At 45.4% G+C, this 19,588-nt stretch overlaps 1 protein-coding gene across 2 annotated transcripts in view; it reads right to left on the bottom strand.

The window, feature by feature from the left end:
- ALPK2 (alpha kinase 2) overlaps positions 1-19,588 on the bottom strand; it is a 155,812-nt gene that overhangs the window by 9,013 nt on the left and 127,211 nt on the right. The window contains exons 9-10 of one of the 2 annotated variants that reach the window (XM_077462921.1): positions 16,565-16,613; positions 2,119-2,386 (exon numbers count right to left, since the gene is read on the bottom strand). In XM_077462921.1, coding sequence (XP_077319047.1) covers positions 2,317-2,386; positions 16,565-16,613 — 119 coding nt within the window. In that variant the 3' untranslated portion in view covers positions 2,119-2,316. Of the gene's footprint in view, positions 1-2,118; positions 2,387-16,564; positions 16,614-19,588 lie in introns of those variants that run through there. The other variant, XM_077462920.1, reaches the window with a different exon arrangement.

Below are 19,588 nucleotides of genomic sequence, written 5' to 3'. Positions count from 1 at the left end.
TCTAAATGATGTTGTCACTCTCCCACAGTGTAAAGGGGACCCGTAATGAGCTTAAAGAAGAGTTCCAGATATGCATTTTTTTTACATAATAACATTGATCCAGCGTGAGCCAATGTAACTACAGTGGAACCTTGGATTACGAGCATAATCCATTCCAGGAGAATGCTTGTAATGCAAAACACTTGCATATCAAAGCGAGTTTCCCCATAGAAGTCAATGAAAACTAAGATAATTCCTTTCCGCATTAACGTTTATTGCATGCAATACCGCATGTGGCCAGAAGTGGGGGGGGGGCGTCGGAGAGCCTTGGAAATACACAGGGACAGCTCGGCTGAACTTGAAAACCCTCGGAAAGGATCTGAAACACTCGTGAACTGAGGATTTCCGAGTGTTTCCGAGTATTTCTGAGTGATTCCGAGTATTTCTGAACGTCTCCGAACCATTCCGTGTCGCCGGCGCCCACGCACCTCTGGCCAAATGTGGTACTGCACACCACATTAGCTTGAATTCTGCTCGTTTTGTGAGACAACACTCGCAAACTTAGTCAGAACTTTAAAAAAAAAAAATTGCTTGTCTTTTAAAACGCTTTTAACCACGTTACTCATTAACCAAGGTTCCACTGTATGTATATCCCATTCCTCAAGATCAGCGGCCTCCAAACTTTCGCAACCAGTTGACTGTCCTCCAGAATTTAGCGGGGGCCAGACGGTGACCAGTGAAAATAGATAATGCCTCATGTTTGGTGGTCAGTGGGAATAAAAAATGACACAGCACCCCTGTGGTTAGGAGGAGGAGGAATAGTGTCCCATCCTTAGTATTAGCAGGAGGTATAGTGCCCCCATAGTTAGTGTGAGTAAGACAACTAGTGCCCCATCATTGTTATTGGTGGAAAAAATCGTGTCCCCATAGTTGGTGCCAGTGGGGAGAATAGTGCCCCATCCTTGGTATCAGTGGAAGGAATAGTGCCCCATCATTGGTATCAATGTGAGGAATAGTGCCCCATCATTGGTATCAGTGTGAGGAATAGTGCCCCATCATTGGTGTCAGTTGGAGAAAAAGTGCCCCATCACTGGTGTCTGTAGGAGAAATAATGCCCCATTTTTGGTGTTAGAGTGGGGTACAGTGTCTAATCGTTGGTGTCAGTGGAAGAAATAGTGTTCCATCATTGGTGTCAGTGGGAGGAATAGTGCCCCATTATTGGTGTCAGTGGGACAAATAGTGCCCCATCATTGGTGTTAGGTTGGGGTATAGTGCCCCATCGTTGGTATCAGTGGAATAAATAGTGCCCCATCTTTGGTATTAGTGGAAGGAAGAGTGCCCCATCAGTGGTGTCAGAGGAAGAATTTATGCTCCACCATCGATGTCAGTGGGAAGAATAATACCCTATTATTGGTGTCAGGGAGGAATAAGACCCCATTGTTGGTGTCAGGGAGGAATGGTGCCCCAACATTAGTGTCAGTGGGAGGAATAAGACCCCATTGTTGGTGTCAGGGAGGAATAGTGCCCCAACATTAGTGTCAGTGGGAGGAATAAGACCCCATTGTTGGTGTCAGGGAGGAATAATGCCTTGTATCAGTGGGAGGAACAGCGTCCGCTATAGATGTATATGCATCCTTCTAGAAGCTTTAAAAAACTGTTGTAACTTTCTAGAAAAAATAGACAGATTACATATTAATTCAATACAATTTATTTTGCATTGTTAAAACACTTTAGCGCACTTCACATTAAGGTATGTGGTCTACTAATTGGAAAAATGTATTGTAAAAATACCCTGTTTGTATCTCTCACCACTCAACCTATACATAATACTTAATTTAATGAATATGTTAGCATATCACAGATAAACCTACTCCATGCAAAAATGAAGTCTTAGATTGTAGATGAATTGCTATGATGAAATAAATAAAGGGTGAGAGGCATGTCCCTACGCGTTTCACAGAAGAGCTTCTTCAGGGGGTCAGGGTACTAATATCAAAAGATATCCATATACATTACAATGCGTAATCAATGCATTCAGATCCAATAAAAGAAACCCCTCTGGGTCCTGCACTTTTGGCTTAATACTGTATATTGTTATGCACTTGTTATGTGTCTATTATGTAATTATGGTGTTAAATTAATACTCCAGCAATCTAAATATTTGCATCAGTTGTGCAAAAAATAGAATTTATGGATTGAGGGAGTGGATTCCTGCTATTTGTTCTCCACAATAAATGGGGCTTATTTATTTTTCTCGGATAAGCTGTTCCATGGCAAACAGCCTGATTTTCTTTTTCTTTCTTCATCTGTTCTCTTTTTTTCAGGGTAGATCTGATTCTAATTGGTTGCATTGGGGCAGCAGAGTACTTTATGATGTCCATAGATTGAAAAAACGGAATTATCAAATCTAAAAAAAAAGGAAACGGCTATATTCTCCTCAATATCAGAGAAATACAATGTAAATGTTTAATATCTGCCTCGCATATTTTATAGATAACTTTGTAATACGGAAACCTGGAAATTCTCATTTTAATCGCAAACCAAATTTTATTATACTGCATGTACATGAAAAATTGACTAGGCCTTCATTAATAATATTTGAATTTTATATTAACTTTTATATATGATTCTTCTGCTCTGAGTATGTCTGAATTCTGCAAAAAAATAAATCATGAGCTGACATTCCCTTTTTCGTGCTTTTTGTACTGTGCGTGTCATAATCCTTAGGCCAATAACTCTCTCCTTTTCCATTATAAAATGCCCCCCCCCCCCCCCCCCCCCAGTACTCATAATAAAGAAACAGCTGGCTGCAATGCTCACCTCTTCTCCAGTGCTGCCCCCTCAGTGATGAATCTGATGAGTTTACTAAAGTCACGAAAAGTCCCGAACGACAGAAAAAAAAAATCGGAAGTGATGTCATAGTTACATAGTTAGTAAGGTTGAATAAAGACACCAGTCCATCCAGTTCAACCTGAGTGAGTGTCTACAATTGTCCCTATCCCTTTACATTGCACACTCACATCAGTCCCTATCCTCAAGGAGCCCACAATCCAAGGTCCCCATTCATATACTAGGGCCAATTTTGGACAGAAGCCAATTAACCTACCTGCATGTCTTTGGAGTGTGGGAGGAAACCCTCACAGGGAGAACATGCAAACTCCAGGCAGGTAGTGTCGTGGTTGGGAATTGAACCAGCAACCCTTTTCACTGCTAGGTGAGAGTGCTAACCACTACACCACCGTGCCGCCCATGTGTTGTAGTAAATTTGTATTGTATTTTCGAACGATAGCTGTACTGATTAAATGAAAATTGTCCCATCCGGCATCATAGGAAAATAATGTCAGATGAACTGTCATGATTGGCTCTCGAAAGCTCTGTACTAACGATCCGATTATCGTACGATCGATTTGAAAGTGGTATTTTCCGTACGATTTTCTGATTGTGTATATGGGGCCTAAGGAAACGTAGTTTTAAGAATGTTCCCTCCCCCTCTTAACACCTATGCTGACTAACCTGTTTAAAAAACCTGATGTATATTCTTACCTATTTTCAGGTTGCTCTGGTCATGTGATCCTCGTGTCAACCAATCAGAGGAGAATAGAGAGCGAGTGCTCTGACAACAGCTGGGAAATCCAGGAGCAGTGACATTACCCATAGGCTCCCATGTTCCATCTGTTGGCAGCGCTCCCTCTTCTCCCCTGCAGCTGTCACTGGATGACACAGGAGAGTCCGATCACATGACAAGGAGGGGGGGCTGAAAATAGGTAAATATATACACACACACACTATATTACCAAAAGTACCTGCCTTTACACGCACATGAACATTAATGGCATCCCAGTCTTAGTCTGTAAGGTTTAATATGGAGTTGGCCCACCCTTTGCAGCCATAACAGCTTTAACTCTTCTGGGAAGGCTGTCCACAAGGTTTAGGAGTGTGTCTATGGGAATGTTTGACCATTCTTCCAGAAGTGCATTTATGAGGTCAGGCACTGATGTGGATGAGAAGGCAGTCTCCGTTCTAATTCATCCCAAAAATAAATAGGGTTGAGGTCAGGACTCTATGTAGGCCAGTCAAGTTCCTCCACCCCAAACTCGCTCATCCATGTCTTTATGGACCTTGTTTTGTGCACTGGTTCGCAGTCATGTTGGAACAGGAAGGGGCCATCCCCAAACTGTTCCCACAAAGTTGGGACCATGAAATTGTCCAAAATGTCTTGGTATGCTGACGCCTTATGAGTTCCCTTCACTGGAACTAAGGGGCCAAGCCCAACCCCTGAAAAACAACCCCACACCATAATCCCCCTTCCACCAAATGATTTGGACCAGTGCACAAAACAAGGTCCATAAAGACAAGGATGAGTGAGTTTAGGAGAAGGAACTTGACTGGCCTGTACAGTCCTGACCTCAAAACTTGATAGAACACCTTTGAGTTGAATTAGCGCCTGTACACACGGTCGGAGATTTCGACAACCAAATCCGTCAGATTTTGTCCGTCGGATCTTGTCTGAAACTGTTGCATACACACGGTCGGACTAAGTTGTCGAAAAATCCGATCATTCAGAACGTGATGACGTAATTTCGTTACGATTGGACTACATTCAGGCTAGTAGCCAATAGCTTTGATGTAGGAATTTGATCTGAGCATGCGTGGCACTTGGTCCGATCAAAATTCTCTACACATGATCGGAGTATGTCCGATCGAACCAGTTGGTCGGGAAATATTTCCAACATGTTGGAAAATTGGGTCCGACGGATATTCCGACGGAATCAGTCCGATGCATACCACACACAGTCGGATTATCCGACGACACGGTCCGATAGGACACATTCCGACGGATTCTCCGACCGTGTGTACAAGGGCTTAGAGGGGAAACTGCGAGCCAGGCTTTCTCGTCTACATCAGTGCCTGAGCTCACACATGTGCTTCCGGAAGAATGGTCAAACATTCCCATAGACACACGCCTAAACCTTGTGGACAGCCTTCCAAGAAGAGTTGAAGCTGTTATAGCTGCAAAGGGTGGGTCAACTCAATATTGAACCCTACGGACTAAGACTGGGATGCCATTAAAGTTCATGTGTGTGTAAGGGCAGGCGTCATAATACTTTTGGTAATATAGTGTGTGTATGTGTATATATATATATATATATATATGTATATATATATATCTTTTTCTCATTGGTTAATCAGCATAGGTGTTAGGAGGGGGGAGGGGACATTTTTAGGACTATTAGGCAAGGAAGAATACACATGACTCTTGTGTTTGGGCAATAAGAGTTTATTCTTCAATGGCTGTCTCTTCAAAAATACTGTGTGGGTAAGACCAGTGTGGGAACATAAAAACTGTGCTCTTCTTCCCTTACGGCTTCCGGGACTAATCAGAGTGATTCCAATTGGTCAAAGCGGTCACATGCCAGCCCATGATCAATCAGAATCGTTCTGATCCATCCGGAAAGTCCTAAGGGAAGCAGAGTGGGGCTTTCAAATTCCCGGACTCCTGCATCGGCGGCAGCGAATCACCCTCGGAGGTAAGTGCAGCGGAAGCTGGGGCAGAGGGGAGCGTGAACGGTGTTAGTTCACTTTTTCTTTTTTTTTGTCAAAGAGTGAACTTACACTTTAAGCAATATTATTGGAATGTACAGGAGCCAAGATGATAAGAAGTGGAATAAAGGGACCTTCTACGCTCTGAACATCTCCCACCCCAATCAGGGATCTTAAACAGGAAAACCGATAAAAAGAAACAACTAAAAAGGTAGCTTTATAATTGCAGAAAACTACAATTGTAAATAAAGCTGTCTGCGTCTGGAAATATCAAACGCATATTTTTACAGCATCTTGCTGCTTCTATGAGTCACATCGCAGCTTGTGGTCAAATAATATCAATAAATGAGTGGGAACATTTTTGTTCAATAGGATGAGCGATCCAACACACCGCAGGCATTGAAAGGGAAAATACAGAGGATATCAAATATATAAGCATGGGCTTGAAAGCCTGGAAGTTTTCATGATGTTTTCAGTTTACAGATCTTTTTTAAAGACCGTTTGAAGCCTCAAATCTTTTTATCTCATCATAGCAGCAAAATAGTGCAGATAGAGTTCCATTGCCGGTGCCATTGGTAGTCAATATAGAGCCCCCTTACATTGGTAGTCAATATAGTTCCCCCTTACATTGGTAGTCAATGTAGAGCCCCCTTACATTGGTGGTCAATGTAGAGCCCCCTTTCATTGGTGGTCAATGTAGAACCCCCTTACATTGGTAGTCAATATAGTTCCCCCTTACATTGGTGGTCAATGTAGAGCCCCCTTACATTGGTGGTCAGTGTAGAGCCCCCTTACATTGGTGGTCAATGTAGAGCCCCCTTACACTGGTGGTCAATGTAGAGCCCCCTTACATTTACATTGGGGTAATGTTTGCACCCTTACATTGGTGATTAATGTAGTGCCCCCCTACATTGGTGGTCAGTGTACAGCCCCCTTATACTGGTGGTAATGTCGTGCCCACTTACATTGGTGGTAATGTAGTGCCCCTTACATATAAATTGGGGTAAGGTAGTGCCCTCTTACATTTACATTGGTGGTAATGTTTCCACCCTTTCATTGGTAGTAATGTAGCGCCCCCTTACATCGGCGGTAATGTAGCGCTCCCTTACATTGGTGGTAATGTTTGCACCCTTACATTAGTGGTAATGTAGCGCCCCCTTACATTGGTGATTCATGTAGTGCCTTCTTACACTGGTGGTAATGTAGTGCCCCTTTACATTGGTGGTAATGTAGCACCCCCTTACACTGGTGGCAGGGGCGGACTGACAACTCATGGGGCCCCCAGGCAATAGGAGATTATGGGGCCCCCAGGCAATCAGAAATTATGGGGCCACACAGTATACAATCACACAGTATGCACAGACATGTTTCTACTGGCTGAGAAGGTACTGGAGGGGTGGGGCAGCTATAATCTCTGGATTTTTAGACCAAAAGAATGTCGGTAAGGAACATTTCAGAGAAAGATATAAAAAAAATACAGATTCTTACATGTCTCTGTACTGTCCCTGGTTTTACTGAGGCTGGCAACCCTGATGGGGCCCCCTAGTGGCCTGGGGCCCTCGGGCAGTGCCCGAGTGGCCGAATGGTCAGTTCGCCCCTGACTGGTGGTAATTTAGTGCCTCCTTACATTGGTGGTAATGTATTGCCTCCTTCCATTGGTGATAATGTAATGGCCCCTTACATTGGTGGTAATGTAGTAAGCCCTTACATTGGGCGTTGTGATATAATGTAGTGCCCCCTTACATTTACATTGGTGGTAATGTTTGCACACTTACATTGGTGGTAATGTTTGCACACTTACATAGGTGATTAATGTAATGCCTGCTTACATTGGTGGTAAAGTAGTGCCCCCTTACATTGGGTATCGTATTATGGTGCATGCGCACCCATGGTGCGACGCCAAAGCTGATGTGCGTGGCCGGCGGCCGCAATGTCCGCCAGCCACCAGTGATCACTCCACAGAGAGCCAGATCTCTCAATGTAATGTCCATGTAAAAAAACAGATCCCCATTCTGACAGGGGAGTAGAGAGTGATTGTCTGTTCCTAGTGATTAGGAACATCGATCTCTCTCTGCCTCCAGTCAGTCCCCTCCCCCCCACAGTTAGAAACACCTCCCAGGGAACACATTTAACCCCTTGATCGCCCCCTAGTGTTAACCCCTTCCCTACCCGTGATATTTACATAGTGATCAGTGCATTTTTATAGTATAAATGTCAATGGTCCCAAAAATGTGTCAAAAGTGTCCGATCTGTCCTCCGCAATGTCGCTAAAAATCGCAGATCGCTGCCATTGCTAGTAAGAAAATAAATAAATAAAAATATATGCCATAAATCTATTCCCTATTTTGTAGACGCTATAACTTTTGCGCAAACCAATCAATAATATACACTTATTGTGATTTTGTTTTTCCAAAAATATGTAGAAGAATACATCTCGGCTTAAACTGATGAAGAAATCTTTATTTATTTTTTTTTGGGAATATTTATTATAGCAAAAAGTGCAAAATATTGTTTGTTTTATTTTTCAAAATTGTCGCTCTTTTTTGTTTATAGCGTAAAATATAAAAACCGCAGAGGTGATCAAATACCACCAAAAGAAAGCTCTATTTGTGGGGAAAAAAGGACATCAATTTTGTTTGGGTACAGCGTCGCACGACCGCGCAATTGTCAGTTAAAGCAGCGCAGTGCCGTATGGCAAAAAATGGCCTTGTCATTAAGGGGGCAAATCCTTCCAGTCCTTAAGTGGTTAATAATGTTCTAGGACTATATAACTAGATCAGCTTTAAGTGAAGAAACGTCTAGTATAAGAATGAGCTGCCAGAAAGAAAAAGCAACTGCTCACCATTAAAAAACTTCCATCATTCATTACTGGCTGGAACCTTTGGAAACCTTTTACTCATTAAATAATATTACCTACTCTAATAAGGCATTTGGAGAGTCACGACTTGGAGAAAAGGAGAACTATATTAATCCTTGTGTGTGGAAGTGAGAAAATTTAATGATGAGAATGCTGAGCGCATAATGAAAACACAATGAAGAATGTTTCAGTAAAGGCATGCAGCCCTCTGCTGTGAATTAACCACTTCAGCCCTGGAAGCTTCACTCCCCTTCCTGACTAGGCCATTTTTTTGCAAAATGGCACTGCATTGCTTTAACTGACAATTGCGTGGTCCTGCCACTGTACTAATGACACTGGCAGGGAAGTGGTTAACATCAGGGGCAATCAAAGGGTTAAATGTCTTCCCTGGGTGTGCTTTCTAACTGTGGGGGAGGTGCTTTGACTGGGGAAAGAGAGAGATCCATGTTCCTGCTTAGAAAAAACACAAGATCTCCATCCTCCCCACTGACAGAACGGCTTTGTTTACATAGGTAGATCACCGTTCTGCCCCTATCGGGAACGAATGCCGGGTGTCGGCGAACAAGGGGTCCGCCGAACCTGCTGATTGGCTCCCGCTGTGTCTAATCACTGTGGGAGCGGGTTGCCGGTGGCATACGCACGCGCCTCCCAGACTCGAAGAAAGAAATCACGTACAGGTACATGATTTTGTGCTTTTGGGTCGCCCTGCCACAGTATATGTACGCGGGGTGCTCCTTAAGCGGTTTAAGGAATACGTCATGTTGCAGAGGCAGATTTATAGACTTGCAGATAGTCGCCTTCAACACAACTGGTGATATTTTGGCACAATATAGATTTGTGCCAAGACTTCTCTATATATTCTCAATATACAGTATTAGATGATTTGTTTTGATGATGGGGACACTCTGATGAAAGGGGGCTGCTGGTGATGGGGACACTCTGTTTAAAAGGGGGCTGCTGGTGATGGGGACACTCTGCTTAAAAGGGGGCTGCTGGTGATAGGGACACTCTGCTTAAAAGGGGGCTGCTGGTGATGGGGACACTCTGATGTAAGGGGGCAGCTGGTGATGGGGACACTGATGTAAGGGGGCTGCTGGTGATGGGGACACTCTGATGTAAGGGGACTGCTGACAGGAACACACTGATGTAAGGTGACTTCTAATGGGGACACTCTGATGTAAGGGGACTGCTGATAGGGACACACTGATGTAAGGGGACTGCTGATGGGGACACTCTGATGTAAGGCGACTGCTGACGGGGACACACTGATGTAAGGCGACTGCTGATGGGGACACTCTGATGTAAGGGGACTGCTGATGGGGACACACTGATGTAAGGGGACTGCTGACAGTGACACACTGATGTAAGGCAGCTGCTGACGGTGACACACTGATGTAAGGCGGCTGCTGATAGGGACACTCTGATGTAAGGGGACTACTGATGAGGACACAATGATGTAAGGGGACTGCTGATGGGGACACTCTGGTGTAAGAGGACTGCTGATGGGTACACACTGATGTAAAGGGACTGCTGACGGTGACACACTGATGTAAGGCGGCTGCTGATAGGGACACTCTGATATAAGGGGACTACTGATGAGGATACACTGATGTAAGGAGACTGCTGACGGGGACACAATGATGTAAGAGGACTGCTGACAGGGACACACTGATGTAAGGGGACTGCTGACGGGGACACACTGATGTAAGGGGACTGCTGACGGGGACACAATGATGTAAGAGGACTGCTGACAGGGACACACTGATGTAAGGGGACTGCTGACGGGGACACACTGATGTAAGGGGACTGCTGACAGGGACACACTGATGTAAGGGGACTGCTGATGGGGACACGCTAATGTAAGGCGTCTGCTGATGGGGACATTCTGATATAAGGGGACTGCTGATGGGGACACTCTGATGTGAGGGGACTGCTGATGGGGACACTCTGATGTAAGGGGACTGCTGATGGGGACACTCTGATGTAAGGGGACTGCTGATGGGGACACTCTGATGTAAGGGGACTGCTGATGGGGACACTCTGATGTAAGGGGACTGCTGATGGGGACACTCTGATGTAAGGGGACTGCTGATGGGGACACTCTGATGTAAGGGGACTACTGATGAGGACACAATGATGTAAGGGGACTGCTGATGGGGACACTCTGGTGTAAGAGGACTGCTGATGGGGACACACTGATGTAAAGGGACTGCTGACGGTGACACACTGATGTAAGGCGGCTGCTGATAGGGACACTCTGATAAAAGGGGACTACTGATGAGGATACACTGATGTAAGGAGACTGCTGACGGGGACACAATGATGTAAGAGGACTGCTGACAGGGACACACTGATGTAAGGGGACTGCTGATGGGGACACGCTAATGTAAGGCGTCTGCTGATGGGGACATTCTGATATAAGGGGACTGCTAATGGGGACACTCTGATGTGAGGGGACTGCTGATGGGGACACTCTGGTGTAAGGGGACTGCTGATGGGGACACTCTGATGTAAGGGGACTGCTGATGGGGACACTCTGATGTAAGGGGACTGCTGATGGGGACACTCTGATGTAAGGGGACTGCTGATGGGGACACAATAATGTAAGGCGACTGCTGATGGGGACACAATAATGTAAGGCGACTGCTGATGGGGACACAATAATGTAAGGCGACTGCTGATGGGGACACAATAATGTAAGACAACTGCTGATGGGGACACTCTGATGTAAGGCGACTGCTGATGGGGACACACTGATGTAAGGGGACTGCTGACGGGGACACACTGATGTAAGGGGACTGCTGACGGGGACACACTGATGTAAGGGGACTGCTGACGGGGACACTCTGATGTAAGGGGACTGCTGATGGGGACACGCTAATGTAAGGCGTCTGCTGATGGGGACATTCTGATATAAGGGGACTGCTGATGGGGACACTCTGATGTGAGGGGACTGCTGATGGGGACACTCTGGTGTAAGGGGACTGCTGATGGGGACACTCTGATGTAAGGGGACTGCTGATGGGGACACTCTGATGTAAGGGGACTGCTGATGGGGACACTCTGATGTAAGGGGACTGCTGATGGGGACACTCTGATGTAAGGGGACTGCTGATGGGGACACAATAATGTAAGGCGACTGCTGATGGGGACACAATAATGTAAGGCGACTGCTGATGGGGACACTCTGATGTAAGGGGACTGCTGATGGGGACACAATAATGTAAGGCGACTGCTGATGGGGACACAATAATGTAAGGCGACTGCTGATGGGGACACATTAATGTAAGACGACTGCTGATGGGGACACTCTGATGTAAGGCGACTGCTGATGGGGACACACTGATGTAAGGGGACTGCTGACGGGGACACACTGATGTAAGGGGACTGCTGATGGGGACACACTGATGTAAGGGGACTGCTGACGGGGACACTCTGATGTAAGGGGAATGCTGATGGGGACACACTAATGTAAGGCGACTGCTGATGGGGACACACTAATGTAAGGCAACTGCTGATGGGGACACTCTGATGTAAGGGGACTGCTGATGGGGACACACTGATGTAAGGGGACTGCTGACGGTGACACACTGATGTAAGGCGGCTGCTGATAGGGACACTCTGATGTAAGGGGACTACTGATGAGGACACAATGATGTAAGGGGACTGCTGACAGCGACACACTGATGTAAGGCGACTGCTGATGGGGACACTCTGATGTAAGGGGACTGCTGATGGGGACACTCTGATGTAAGGGGACTGCTGATGGGGACACTCTGATGTAAGGAGACTGCTGACAGGGACACACTGATGTCGAAATTAAAGTGGGACAAATTTTTGTCTTAGTCCAGCCCTGTTATTGCATTATGTTTGTAGCACCCTCCCAGATAAGCTGCTAGGTTTTTGTTTGGCACATTTAGCTCTGTGGCTCTCCTGTAATAAGCAGAGCAGCATATGGTTATTTTGGGCTGCTCTGGGCTCTGCGGGTGACAAGTTTGATTGCTTCCCCCTGTCTCCTGGAGACTTACAGAATGTAGTGGGAGGGAGAGTCATATGAGCAGCCTGAATATTTATGCAGCCCCAGCCAATCCCTGGAAAGGTGTGCCCAGATGATGGTTGGAGAGTGCATAAATAGTTTAGAGCAGGGGTCAGCAACCTTTCAGAGGTTAATATCAACTGAAATAACAATAACCCCAAACCCTTATCATTTCTCTGTAGGACCTCCCATGGCAGATAGTCCACTTTTTGGCCAGCCCTCTGCCTCCCTCATATAAAATGTACATACCTTGGCCCTGGCCTTCAGTGGTGGCAGAGATTGGAGCTCAAAATCCCATGAGAATGCATTCTTGCAATGGGCTAGACTAGAGTTTATCACAGGATTTTGAGCTTCCAGCTCTGTTGGAAGGCATAGATACATCCCCTGTTGAGGCATTTAAAGTGGTTGTAAACCCTTCCATATACCCAGTGAAGTGACTGGCCTCAGGTGATACAGAGAGATGAAACAAATCCTCCTACATAAGTTATACCTGTTTATCTGCAGTAATCTCTTCGCTACATCCATTGAAAGTGCAGAATTTATAGATGATTTCTAAGCTCCGAAAAGTAGTGGGTGTGGAGCTGAAGTTACACACTGCAGCACTCAGTGAGGAGAGGTCTGAGAGCTGATTGGAGGGAAGGGACACACCCCCCTTCAGACAGCACAAAGGAACAGAGTGGAAGCTGTAAAACTGCTGAAGTTTCCTCCCCTGGCACCATTTTTCTCTTGGTGGCAGGAAAACTTGTCAGAAGTGACTCATGCAGACAAAAATAATACTTGCTATGGCTTGAGACAAGTACATACATTGTTCATATATCATGTCTGAGGTTTACAACGACTTTAAGGCCAGGGTCAAGGGCTTTTTTGGTTGGAAGTGGGGTGAAAGTTTTGATTAAAAAATGTATTTTATAACCTCTTCCCACATATACACTATATTGCCAAAAGTATTGGGACACTTGCCTTTACACGCACATGAATTTAATGGCATCCCAGTCTAATGCCCTGGACTTTCCGACGACAAAATCCATCGGATTTTTTCCAACGGATTTTGGCCCAAACTTGTCTAGCATACACACAGTCGCACAAAATTGTCGGAAAAATCAGATCGTTCTGAACGAGGTGACATAGAACACGTACGACGGGACTATAGAGGGACCAGTAGCCAATAGCTTTCATCTCGTAATTTATTCTGACCATGCATGGCACTTTGTCCATCGGAATTGTCTACACACGATCGGAATTTAAATGATCGGATTTTGTTGTTGGAAAATTTTAGATCCAGCTCTCAAACTTTGTGTGGCGGAAATTTCCGACGGAAAAAGTCAGATGGAGCCCATAGACGATCAGATTTTCCGACAACACGATCCAATCGCACATTTTCCATCACTGTGTCACTTTTATTCCTATTACAAGGGATGTAAACATCCCTTGTAATAGAAAAAAGCATGACAGGACCTCTTAAATATGAGATCTGGGGTCAAAAAAGCCCTCATATCTCATATTTACACACAAAAACTATTTTTTTTTATGTCATTTGAAAAATAAAAATAAAAAAAATGTCCCTCTAAGAGCTATGAGCGGAAGTGACGTTTTGACGTCACGCCTGCCCTCCAGTGGTATGGAGACGGGCACCCTTACTGAGCTGTCTATGACAGGTTTCGGCCATGGCTTGTGATTGGGAGCCAGCTTGTGGTTTACTACCACTTTAAGGGGGTCCTATCATAAGAATAATGTCTAAAGTGGAATTCCAGCTTAATTAACTACTCTTAAAAAATCCCCCGTCCCCCCAACACTGATGCTTACTAACCTGTGTAAGAAAGATGTATATACTTACCTATTTTCAGGTTTCTCTAATTGGCTGATCTGACCGCCTGTTCGTTTCCATCCGATGCCATCTGATCCCCCGGACAGATGGAAAATTTGACCACCATCTGTCTATTTTTGGCAGACAGACTCAGATCTGATGTCTGTGGACACATATCCGCTGACATCCGCCGCTCCATAGAGGGGACTGGAAGGTCCGATCAGGTCCATCTAAAAAACTGACAGGCGGACCTGATCTGACAGCCCTTAATGCAGTTTGCCTTGTATACGCAGGCAACTGGTGCCTGGTAAAAGTAGGCTTTTAAGTCGTGATTTTATGAGCCCCGATAGCCAATCTGCAATCTGCAGTGTGTCAAAAATAATACAATATTCAAGTGAAGGGGGCTATGCCACAACTGCTCTGCAACTGTGTGTAATATAAGAGGTTGTGGCATGGCACTGCAGCCTGTCAAGGGTTAACGTGAGATTAAAAGCTTTTTGGTCCCATACATCCTTGTTTACATTACCCCGATGGTACTTCCCTCCTCCGTGTGAGCGTGTTCCCGATCCGAGCTGTGTGTATCCATAGAAACACACACAGCACCAGTATGCCCCACCCTCTTTCACTCTTCAGAGCTCCTCCTGCTCTCATTGTTTTTTGTGAGACCATGAAGTGTTAATCATCATTTAGTTCCACCCACTGCTTTCTAGATTGACAGAACGGCCTCTGTTGTTGAAACCCTCCCATGGAAAACGGCGGTGTCTGGGAGGGGGAGCGTGTGAGATACAAATGGAGGATTAGGCTCAGTCAGGGGAGGCAAAGGAAGTTTTGGATTTTCTTTATGAGGCTTATGCATCACAGATAACTGGATCTGGTACTTGTCAGACTGTAACACAGGAGCTTTTAGTTGCACTTTAAAGTGGTTGTAAATCCTTACAAACCACTTTGACCTACAGGTAAGCCTAGATTAAGGTTTACCTGTAGGGCCCAGAAATATCTCCTAAACCTATATGGTTTAGGAGATATTTACCTGAAGACAGCCACCGCTGTCTACGGCGCATGCGCACTGGGCGCACTGGGCAAGCCGCAGATCGCGGCAATATGCCACGAGTGTCGGCTCCCGTGCACATGCGCAGGAGTGACTTAATCGCTGCTCCGGTGAATCACAGCGCCGGAGTAGTGAGACCCACGGAGACCCACCAAGAAGATGGACGCTCGGAACTACAGGGGACAGCGGTGACTTCGCTGGCTCCTGTGTCAGGTAAGTGACACATAATGGACTACTATGCGATGCATAGTAGTCCATTATGCTTTACCTTTGCAGGGAATCAAAGAGGAAGTAAACCCAACCAGGGTTTACTTCCTCTTTAAAGCGGTTCTGCACCTAAAAAAAAATATTAAAAGCCAGCAGCTACTAATATTGCAGCTGCTGACTTTTAATAAAATCACACTTACCTGTGCCAGGGTCCAGCGATGTCGGCGGCAGATGACGAGCAATCGCCATCCTCTGTCAGGGAATCGGGAAGTGAAGCATGGCGGCTTCACTGTCCGGTTCCCTACTGCGCATGCGCGAGTCGCGCTGCGCGTCTCTTCAGATCCCCCGCTGTGTCCTGGGAACTGTGTGTTTCCCAGAACACAACGGGGGGGGGGGCATGGCGTCTGCGGGTGTCTGCTCGGAAGTGGGTGCAGATACCTGGATTATCCAGGTAACTGCACCCCCCTCCCCCCTGAAAGGTGCCGATTGTGGCACCGGAGGGGGGGAGGGATCAGATGAGCGGAACTTCCCCTTTAGGGTGAAGAACCTCTTTAAGTACAGTACACTGAACTATGTAATGAAACTATGGGATAGGCTGTGCAATAACATATGGCACATACACATTGTCATACCTCCTCCCAACTTTCTGAGATGGGAATGAGGGACACCTATTAGGAAAAGTATGTAGGCACAGGACACACCCCCTGCCATGCCCCCTTAAAGGAGAATCGTACAAAAAAAAGGATTAGTTAAACCCACTAAGTGCTTTTTTTTTATCACTACTATTCCTTTAGATTGGCTTTTGGAAATTACAAATGCAGCAATTTAGACATTGGATGAAAGGTTTAGCACTGGGAAACACTTTTTTGATAGATACAAAGTGCATTTTATATACAACTTTATAGATCAGACCAAAATGAGGGAGAAATGAGGAGGAAAGAGGGACATTGCTCCAAATCAGGGACAGTCCTTTGAAATCAGAGAAAGTTGGGAGGTATGAATTGTACAGGTAAGTGATATACAATGTACATGTGACACGTGTGGTAAAATAAATGCAATGGACATGATGGTCAGAAATGGCGGTAAACTCACCCCTTGCTTATGGTTGCTATTCCAACATCTGTTAGCTTCATTCCGACACCTGCAGAGGGAGAGAAATGTGTATTAGTAATCTCCACGTGGGACATAAATATCCGATTAGTAGCTACAGCATATCTATATACAGTATGAGGACCTTGTCCCATGTCTGTATCTATGTCAGGTTCTTGTCCTGGATGGAGTGAAGATCCTCCATCTGTGAAACAGCGACACACTTCAGTACTCTAAATTTTCCATAACGGCCTGGAAATGGGACAGCAAAAACTGAAAGTCGCATTAGACACGCTACTTCCAGGTTCTTACTAGGGGATGTACATAGATATACAAGGGATGTCCACTTGTCTTCCCCCCACCTGGTGACATCCATCATGTAGGCCCCAGGCTCACTGGTACGACATTGGAGCTCGGGATTTGTGGTGGAGGGACTGTGCAAGTTGGTGGGCTGGGTAGATCGGAGGTGGAACATTTCTAGAGATCCATGAAGGTGATCACGTGGTTGGCTGTAGAGCCTGAAAGTCAACAGATGGATTGTGAGATCTGCACACCCTCCTCGGTTGCCGACGTCATATGCCATACATCGATGGCAGTAAAAGGGTTTCAGGGGACCTGCACCAGAAAACTGAAGTTACCCTCTTGCTCTTCATCCCTCCAACTTCTAACTAAATGGCAGTTTTTTTTTTTTTAGGGAGCAAATACCTTTTATTAATTTGCCTCAGCTCAACCCCCTACCTACGCCTGTCGACTTCAGGGATAATACCACACATACCAGGAGGCTACATAACCATTCTCCCTGCGCCCCTTGCTCCAGTGCAGTCGTTAAAGTCTCACTAAACCCACGTCATAAAATACTATCAATAAATGGTGTATTGCATGCTGTTCATACTCACTCAGTCACTATGAGATTTGTTTTCTGTATTCTGCAAAAAAAACTTATTGACCCTACTGCTCTCTATCTCCACATTCTGTTCATGCCCCCAATCCAGATAGGGATTTTGCAGCTGTGGTGGCAGCTCTGCACATGCTCAGTTTTCTGCGGGTTTCAATGCTGAGCATTTCCACCCCATCACATCTGAGCAGTCCAGGTGACAATAGAGTCACACATGTGGGCGTATATACAGTGGTCATGGACAGCCCACTCCCTCCTCCTCCATGCCCACTAACCAGCTAAACACAATGGGAGTGGGATATTACATGTAGATTTATGGTGGCTTCACCTCCCTCTTATTCTAAGACACAGGCTGGAGGGGTGTGACACAGACTATGGCTGTCAGAAATCTGCCCACACCATGTTATTGCCAAAAACTAATAAAGATTTGATTTCAAATATATCTTTGTATGACAATGTAAAACAGTTTATTGATATTATTTATTTCGTTTTATCAAAGGCTATTTTTTGTTTTTGTTTTTGAACATGTGACCAGCAGCAGAGGACAAGACGCTCCTCCTGCTTATGTTTCCCTGCAGTCAGGCTGGGAAAATCTGGGTCATGTGACAGCTGTATATCGTTTAGGACATTTTTTATTAAAATAAATACAGTGCCATCATCCCCATACAGAAATAGAAGGGACAATGTCAATTAAACTGTGTTTGTTTAGTATCCCAAAGCCAAGATGGCAGCGCTGACGTTCCGAAGCCCCGAGAAGAGTCAGCTACAGGAAAGACTGTGCTGGGCTCCATAAGATGGGAAGTATCTGTTTCCTAAATGTCAGCAGCTACAGTATTTGTATATGCTGACTTTTAATTTCCATATACCCGGGTGACGTTCTTCATGCATATACCAAAACCTGAAATATTAGTTTAGAGTGGACTGACCCTTTAAATAAAGATATAATTCGGATGATTCTAATTGGTACGGTGCAGAAGTGTTCTATAATTTGTGAAATGAATGCTGTAAGTCACATTAAATAGCAGACAGATGGTAGAAGAGCTCTGATGTGTCTGGTGCCAGTGATTTTCTTCACATTGATATCTGAATGTTCCCTGCTGGGAATGGGACTCGAAATCTCATTCCCTGGCAGGCTTCTCACTCACCCGCCGCAGTACAGAGCGATATATTAGGGTCAGCACGAGCGGATGAGATGACCTACCACTGTTGGAATGATTTGTAAGGACCATTGGGAAGGAGAAGGGGCGTTGTCCACATCAACCAACTTAACTGGTTGCTTTGAAGAATAGATATGGATGGCTTCATGTCTCTACAGAGGCTACAGCTTTCCTTACATATTGCTCTATACTTCTTCTTGTGTGGTCTATAGGTGGATAAAAACCATAGTGCAATAAGAGAGGTAAGCAAAGCAGAAGACTTCTGCTTAACCCCTTGCCTACCGGGCACTTTCACCCCCTTCCTGCCCAGGCCAATTTTCAGCTTTCAGCGCTGTGGAACTTTGAATGACAATTGCGCGGTCATGCAACACTGCACTCATGTGACATTTACACAAATAGGGCTTTCTTTTGGTGGTATTTATTCACTACTGGGGGGGTTTTTTGTGCTAAAAAAAACATAAAAAGTCCAAAAAGTCAGAAAAAAAAAGGTTTTTCTTTATTTCTGTTGTAAAATTTTGCAAATGGGTAATTTTTCTCCTTCAGCCTGCTCCCCTTCACTCCCGCAGCCTGTTTTAAAGAGCTGACTGGGGCAGACTGACCCTGGTTGAGATCTGTCTGGTAGTGAAAAGCTCCTTGGGGATGTAGAAGAGTGTTTGTGGAGTGGGGATATGTCGGCCGGCGAAGGGCCGCTGTGCGATGCACAGAACGACCGTCTGGAGGGACTGTGTTCACTCTGCAAAGACATTATCGGTTTAGTGGATGTGCGCTCGTGTCACCCCTGTATGCCTGAGCAACATATTTGGGGTGCCATGGCTTATGCCTGCAGATAATCTCCCGTCAACAGAGACAGTAGTATAGCCCAGGTATGCGTTGTTTTCTGAACAACGAAGAATAAGGACTCACGAAAAAAGGTAAAAACGTAAGCCTTTGGGTGCGTTATGGTCGGACAGTGTCCATGATTTAACCCAGCCATGC

The sequence above is a fragment of the Lithobates pipiens genome, unplaced genomic scaffold (assembly GCF_037356315.1).
Source record: "Lithobates pipiens isolate NorthernLeopardFrog02 unplaced genomic scaffold, aLitPip1_a1.2 Scaffold_3, whole genome shotgun sequence".
NCBI classification, from domain to species: Eukaryota; Metazoa; Chordata; class Amphibia; order Anura; family Ranidae; genus Lithobates; species Lithobates pipiens.
The sequence above is the reverse complement of the archived record's forward strand: the minus strand, read 5'-3'. Positions and strand labels throughout refer to the sequence as shown.